This window comes from Corvus brachyrhynchos, unplaced genomic scaffold, assembly GCF_000691975.1.
Source record: "Corvus brachyrhynchos isolate BGI_N302 unplaced genomic scaffold, ASM69197v1 scaffold738, whole genome shotgun sequence".
NCBI lineage: Eukaryota > Metazoa > Chordata > Aves > Passeriformes > Corvidae > Corvus > Corvus brachyrhynchos.
The window spans coordinates 117,890-124,829 of record NW_008239339.1 but is presented as its reverse complement, the minus strand read 5'-3'; the positions used below and the strand labels follow the sequence as shown (position 1 = coordinate 124,829).

At 48.4% G+C, this 6,940-nt stretch overlaps 1 protein-coding gene across 1 annotated transcript in view; it reads right to left on the bottom strand.

Annotated features, from left to right (window-relative positions):
• Window positions 1–1,142: 1,142 nt before the first annotated feature.
• Window positions 1,143–6,940, bottom strand: part of SRM (spermidine synthase) — a 9,689-nt gene continuing 3,891 nt past the window's right edge. The window contains exons 2-7 of the mRNA XM_008639007.2: window positions 6,699–6,818; window positions 5,125–5,278; window positions 4,325–4,408; window positions 3,876–4,021; window positions 2,887–3,009; window positions 1,143–2,322 (exon numbers count right to left, since the gene is read on the bottom strand). Coding sequence (XP_008637229.1) covers window positions 2,305–2,322; window positions 2,887–3,009; window positions 3,876–4,021; window positions 4,325–4,408; window positions 5,125–5,278; window positions 6,699–6,818 — 645 coding nt within the window. The 3' untranslated portion in view covers window positions 1,143–2,304. The remainder of the gene's footprint in view (window positions 2,323–2,886; window positions 3,010–3,875; window positions 4,022–4,324; window positions 4,409–5,124; window positions 5,279–6,698; window positions 6,819–6,940) is intronic.

Here is a 6,940-nt window from a genome sequence, read left to right as displayed (position 1 = left end):
CCTCCTGGGCATTGTTGTACTCAGCAAGGGTGGGTGAAAGGCTTGAACTTGTTACTAGTTGGCTGCTGCTCTAAGGCCTTCCCAGACTATAGTTCTGGTCTTGATTCCCATTCTAGGGGAAAGTGCCAGAGCTAGTTTTCTGTCAAGGATGAAGAGCTGAGTGAGGTTCAAGTGCCACAGGAATTTAAACAGGAGGAGCTAGAACCAGCCTCCATTACTGGTCTGCTCCTTATAAAAATACAAGAGTTGAGCAATGAAAATGCCTCATTAACCCAAACTAATTGTGTGAGAAAGAAGACAGTCACCCAGACAATTAAGAGAAAAACAGGTGTTATCTTCTCAACACAAGAATACAGAGATCTAGACTCAGCTCAGCAGCTCAGCAATGCTTTGCAAACACTTGCAACCACAAAGAAATTGCACCAATATTGGTGGTAGAAGGAGACACTGAGAAAGAAGTTGTAAGTCTCATCAGAAATAGGAGAAAGCAGGAAAATACTGACCCCACAAAATCTTTGCTGTGGGCACACAGTGGCTGGACCACCTACACTGTTTGTAGGGTCACTATTATGGCAAAGCTCAACACCAAGCCTTGCTAAAGTCTGCTTCTTCTAGTTCTCTCTCATCAAGCCCAAAAGCCTCTCAGAAGGAGTATTTTTGTCTTCTCCTGATGCCACCTAGTGCCCTTCCCCAGCCTGCTCAGCCGGAGCTCAGTGGTTCAGCCCTCAGAGCCCCTGAGCCACTGCCATTTCTGCAGAGGAAAGGAGGGTGCAGCTCAGTGGGGCCAGGACTGACAGGAACTACCTGATAGCAGCAGGGATATGGGCAGCTGGAAAACCACTTGGAAAACTGTACCAGAGGCAGCATTTGGACTGGAGAATAGCTTGGATAGGAGGTACTGAGTCTGCAGCACAGAGGATGACAGAAGCTGGAGGAGCTATTGGGCAGCTACACTACAATACAAAACATGCAATGGGATCACTCTTCAGAGCTTACTTTTGATGGTAACTTTTCATCCCTGAAGATAAGTGAGGGAGGAAGTCAGACCAACTATAGAGTGCACCTGGAAGCACAGCAAACCTTCAGGATCTCTGTTATCCCCCAACCACTCTCTGCCCAAAGAACACTGACCCACACTGATGTCACCTTAACCAGAGACGAGTGTTTAATCGAGTGCAAGGGAGTGACAATGGCACAGTGGGTTGTGCTGGGAGGGTGATTCCCACTGCGCAGAGGTACGGAATCTTCAGAACAGAAGTAAAGAAGAGGAGGCAGATCCATCTTACAGAGTACAATGAAAAACAACTTATGCATCTGGATGCAGCAGTGGAAATAACGATACCTCCTAAGGACTTGCAAATACCCAGGCCTGAGGCATCTCAGCATAACTGAGATGACAGATTTGTCAGCACAACTGACTCCCCAACATCAGTACTGAACAGCAGGCAATGGAGCTAAGGTTTGTTTTTTATACATATATATTTATATATATAAATATATATATATAAAGCGCCTATCACCATATCAATAAACATTCTTTGGAACCACTCTGAGGGCAGAAGTAAGAACAGGAGTCAGCCTGTTGGTACCTCAGCACTTCTGTTTCTAACCAATTAAAAAAATTAACAACAACAACAAAAAAAACAAACCCCACAAGACTGCTGCCAGCCTGCCTGGCTGGTGTTTAATACTGCTATTCCATAGGGTTGGAGGGAGACCTATTGTGAATGGCAACAGTTTGCACTGTGACTTCTCCAGCTGTGCTGCAGAGCAGTACAGGAGTCACAGGAGGGCAGTGGGACACAAAGGCTCAGACTCGTTACCACTCAAAATGTCTCAGCAGCAGGGAGCTCCCATGAGGAGAGAGCAAGCTAACTGTGCACAAAGCTCGCTCTCTCTCTGTGCTTAAGGCTGAGTCAGGGACCCTTTGGACTCTTCCCAGACCACCAGACAGAAATATGTGTCAGTTATAAATACATCATGTCAGTTGGGGGCGTGTGGGGTGTGGTTGGGATGGGAGAATTTAGAATGGGTGCAGGGAGGAGAGAAAGGAAAAAGACACCTTACGTTTCCAGCACCGGAAAGAACAGTTTTGACCTCACGCAATAAGTCACTGGACCTTTTCAATAGTCTTATCTGGCTTATGCCCCATCATCTTTTAACACATCAGATGGAATGTTGGCTGGCCAAGGGTTAAACAATCCCACACAGTGGAGAGCAAATCTGCAGTCTGCTGAGAAGGTCCCAGCCACATCACTGACGACCTCAGAATCCAACTTGAACGAAAGAAACAGCGTCTTGGTCTCACACATCACTCAGGGCCTGCAGAGAGCCAATGACAAAGTGTCAGGATGGACCTGCCACAGCTCTACCAGTCCTCAGCAGAAATATGAATCACCACCTCTGCAACACAGTTATGGTATTTGCCTTCATCCCTACGACACTCTAAGGAGTTGTTTTCTGGAATCTGCAGTTGCAGCCCAGTGGGGAGATGATGGAATAATGCAAAAATACAGACTATCCTTCAAGAAGCCTGACTGAACTATGCTGGAGCATCTTTTCTTTACCCTCTGGTTTGCACTAGTAACCACAACCACATTTTATCTAAGACTTTTGGAGCTTTCCAGTGGGGAACACCAGTTCTGCAGGCTCCTGGACCTGGCTTTGGTAGGAGTGATCTGTCATCAAGGCATGGGATATCAGCCCGAAGAACAGCTCCTAAATGAACTCCAGTCTTCCCTGACTGACTCATACTCTGTCATACAAAATGCTGTCCTGCTCCGACTTGCCCATAGAAGTCTTTGGGGCTGCAGGAAATCCTCAGTCCTGTCTACTCCCACTCCTACCTCATCCTTGAGGAAGGCGTTGTGGCACAGCCTGGCTTACCTTTCGTGCAAACTCTGGCAGCACAAATGCTGCCCGGTGAATATCAGAGTTGTAGTATTTCAGACTCCTCTCCTCTACTTGCTGCTGCGAGAGCTGCTGCACAGGCTCCCGGAAATTTGTATTCTGCAAAAATAAAGCCAAGTAGCTCTGACTATTCGGGTAAGGAGCCAAAGACTGTGTGACAGGCACCCTGATGCATGGCAGAGAATTGAGACGACTCACAGGAAAACAAATAACTTTCTGTTCTAGTATGAAGTCAAAGGTTCTGCGCAGCCCCAGTCCCAAGAGCTGGGGTTTATGCTCTGTAATTCCTGTGACCAGCCCTTATGCACAGATGTCAGTGCATGAGGTCAGACTGCATGAGCCATGTACCAGATGAAGCTGTGAGAGTACCCAAGCATCCAAGAAGCAAGGCTTTCCTCTTCAAAGGAGAACCCATGTTTGTGTGAAGTTTGGTACAGTGCATGCTGCCAGCATCCATATTAATCATGTACAGCAGCAGCAATGCTGGCACCCAAACCCATCTAACAGTCACATTGAAGCAGACTGGGAAAAGAGTAAACTTCAGTGGTCTGACAGAGTTACCAGCCCACATCCTAACACTGACTCTCACTTGGAGGCCTCTGTGAGCAGATTACCAGCCACAGGCTGATTCTTAGCAGGTGCCCACTTTTTAACAGTCAGCATCAATAAGCCAAAGCCTTAACATGTTCTGGAAATCGGTAGTGACTTCCTCCCTTCCAAGTTTGTTGTACTAGACAGAAAATTATGACCATTTCTAAAGCAACTGGTCAATTCTGCACTTCATTCATCACCGAGCAGGCTGCATTGCAGCTCTGGGGCTCTGGGCTGGCAGAGTCAGGGCCCATCAAGAATCTCAAGGCCCCACAGCTGGGAGACTTCAGTGCCACAGCTCAAGCTCTGTAAGGGACAGCCTCAGGCAAGTTTCTAGGGAATGGAAAAGGGCACTTGAGGTGCCTGAAACTCACCGGGTTCTTGCTGCAGAGCATGAAGCCAATCTGCCCGCTGGGATATGTGGGGATGGTGCAATAGGCGTATTCCACAACTGGGAACAGAGACTTGCAGAACTGACGCATCTCCTTAATGAGATCCAGGTGCAGCCACTGGCACTCACCTATGGGAGAAAGGAAGTCAAGATGCAAGGTGAGAGCTGCCCCTCTTCTTTGCACAGAACTGTGCCAGGTGGTTCCAAGTCTCAACCTGTACAGCTCACGTAGTTTCAAAGACAAGACCCTTATGCCACTTTTGCTAAGCCCAGTCCAGCAATTAATGAAGCTGACATAGATCAAAACCACTGCTTTACCTGGGAGATGACATGTTTCATTCCCTGCATCATATGTCCCCAAGAAGAGTCCCCTCTGTGCCTCACACTTGGTATGTAAAAGCATAAGCCTCTGCCCAGGGACAGCATCCTCACCTTGGCAGCAGAGAATCCCATCTTCTCGCAGGGCTGTCTTCATCAGCTGGTAATAAGATTCTTTAAACAAACTTTCTGCAGGACCTGGGAGAAAGGTGAGTAAAGAAGAGTTTTGACCCTGGGTGAACTCTGGCCTGCACCTACCAGGGCAAAACAGTCAGGATTTTACCTTTGCTAAATAGCCAGCCCAGGTCCCCTACCAAAGAAAGTCCTAGCAGCTGCCTCTTGCTTCACAGAGCACTTTTTAAGCAGAACTCCTGCTCCAAACTGCCTTTTGGAGACGCCTCTCTCTGTGTTGACTAGAGCAAGACTGAAAGTGACTCAGGCACTCATTGATGGGTTTCTAAAATGAGGTGCCATATCTACATTTGGTCCCTCTCTACCTCAGCTTCACCCTTCAGAAATCCAGCTGCTTCACCACAGCCATCTTGAGGGTAGGTGCTGCAACAACAGTGTGTGAGCCACTGCTTTATCAGCAGGCACATGCGCAAAGCTGCCCTTGCCAGCATGGTGCTGTATTCCCCATCGGATTGCTGGACTCAGGAAACAACTCTGCCAGAAGAAATAGTTGCTGGAGTTGAATTTTGAGGAGAGAAATGTAACAGCTGGCTTGAAGGCCTGCTAATAAAATTTTATGGTTTCCATCCTTCCCTTTCCCCACTAAAAGAACCAAGTTGGCAACAGTCTTTTCACTTGAAAGGATCCTGAGTAAGCTGGCATAACTTCCAAGAGGTAGGCAGAAGGAAAAAAATGAAGGAGGTGTGTGGAAAGCAGTGCTCTTTTATGGCTAGAATTCTTACCCATGGGGTCAGACGAGTCTGTGATAATCACATCAAAGGCTTCTTGATTTTGTTTCATGAACTCAAAACCATCTCCCACATGCAAGGTCAGCTTAGCACTGGAATACCCCACTGCCATCCCTGGGAGGTACTTTTTAGATACCTGGATCACGTCCTGCAACACAGAGAGCACAAGTGGGTCAGAGGAGGCTTACAAGAAGCTGCTTCTCAGACTACTGTGCAGTTGTGACTGGAAGAACAGCACAATGAGTCATTTCCTTCCCTACCTTCAGCGCAAGTCTGACTCGCCCGTAAAATCCACAAGAGCTGCCAGCATCTTCAGCCAGCAAGCTACTCTCAGCCCTTTCTTACAGCCTCAGGATTCAGTGACACTGTTGGATCTGTCCATGCCAAACTCAACAAAAACCTGGAGCTTCAAAAGCTCCCTGAGGAGCCGACCAAATATGATTACAGGTCAGACTGCTCTGTGCTCCTTTTCCCTACGGAACATCACTTGCATAGGTGATCTCAGCTAAATCAATTTATTTTTCTTTCTAAGTAAAACCATGCCAGCAGGTTTCTGAACGCAGTATGAGAAATATCCCCATCTCTGCACTATAGCTCTTATATCAATCCACCTGTAAGATACAGTTTTCTCTCAAAAATCATTAGAAAGCCACTGCCCTGGGCCCAGCAATTGTACTGACTACTACCAACTTCTCATAACTGGAAAAAACAAAAAAATATGCCGGTGTCAGGCAGTGCTTATTCAAAATCAGGCACATTTGCCTACTTAGCTGGCAGACAGAGCACACAGTCTCAGATAGCAGTGTTTCTTGTTCTTAACAGAGCTTTGCTCTGAGCAAAACTTTCTGAGAAAGTAAAATATCAGAACAAACTGGCTGATAGAAGGACTGGGAAAAGAGTAAACTTCAGTGGTCTGACAGAGTTACCAGCCCACATCCTAACACTGACTCTCACTTGGAGGCCTCTGTGAGCAGATTACCAGCCACAGGCTGATTCTTAGCAGGTGCCCACTTTTTAACAGTCAGCATCAATAAGCCAAAGCCTTAACATGTTCTGGAAATTGGTAGTGACTTCCTCCCTTCCAAGTTTGTTGTACTAGACAGAAAACTATGACCGTTTCTAAAGCAACTGACCCATCTGTCACAGAAGCTGCTTATTTCCCGCTTTTGGTTGCAAGAGACTGCTCAGCAAAGCAACCATCCTCCTCGGCCAGGAGCAGTACTCTGTTCGGCAGCGAGGCAGAGGGAAAAGCAGCACCTCCACAAAGCCAAGGCACTCCTCCAGATCCCGTGCTTGGCCCACGTCTGCCTGGAAGGGCTTTAATCGTATGTGTGTGAAAGAAATCACATGGAAGAGGCATCCAGCTGCCACGTAGATGACTTGTAAGGCAAAGAGGTGGCGCTGTCACTGTCACGCCAGCAGAACCAGCAGCAAACACGCCCGGTGCTGACGAGAGACAGGTGAAACCGCAGCTCCCGTGGATGCTGTGAAGTCGGGCTCGTTTTGCTGGGCAGCCCGCCCGCCCCGAGGCCCTGGGGCTCCTGCACGCAGCCGGGGGCCCAACGCACCTCATCGATTTCGCACTGCACCACGGACTCCACGGTCGGGTGTTTGACCACCTCTCGCAGCACTCCCCCGTCGCCGCCGCCGATGATCAGCACCTGGCAGAGAAGAGGGCAGAACACAGGCTATCAGCGGAGTCGGCTCCGGCGAACTTTCGCTGTACGGCCAAAGGAGAACGGCGTGAAAGCCCTGAGGGCCCGTGCTGCCCGACGACCGGAGATGAACTGCGGGGCCCACGAGGCTGCCG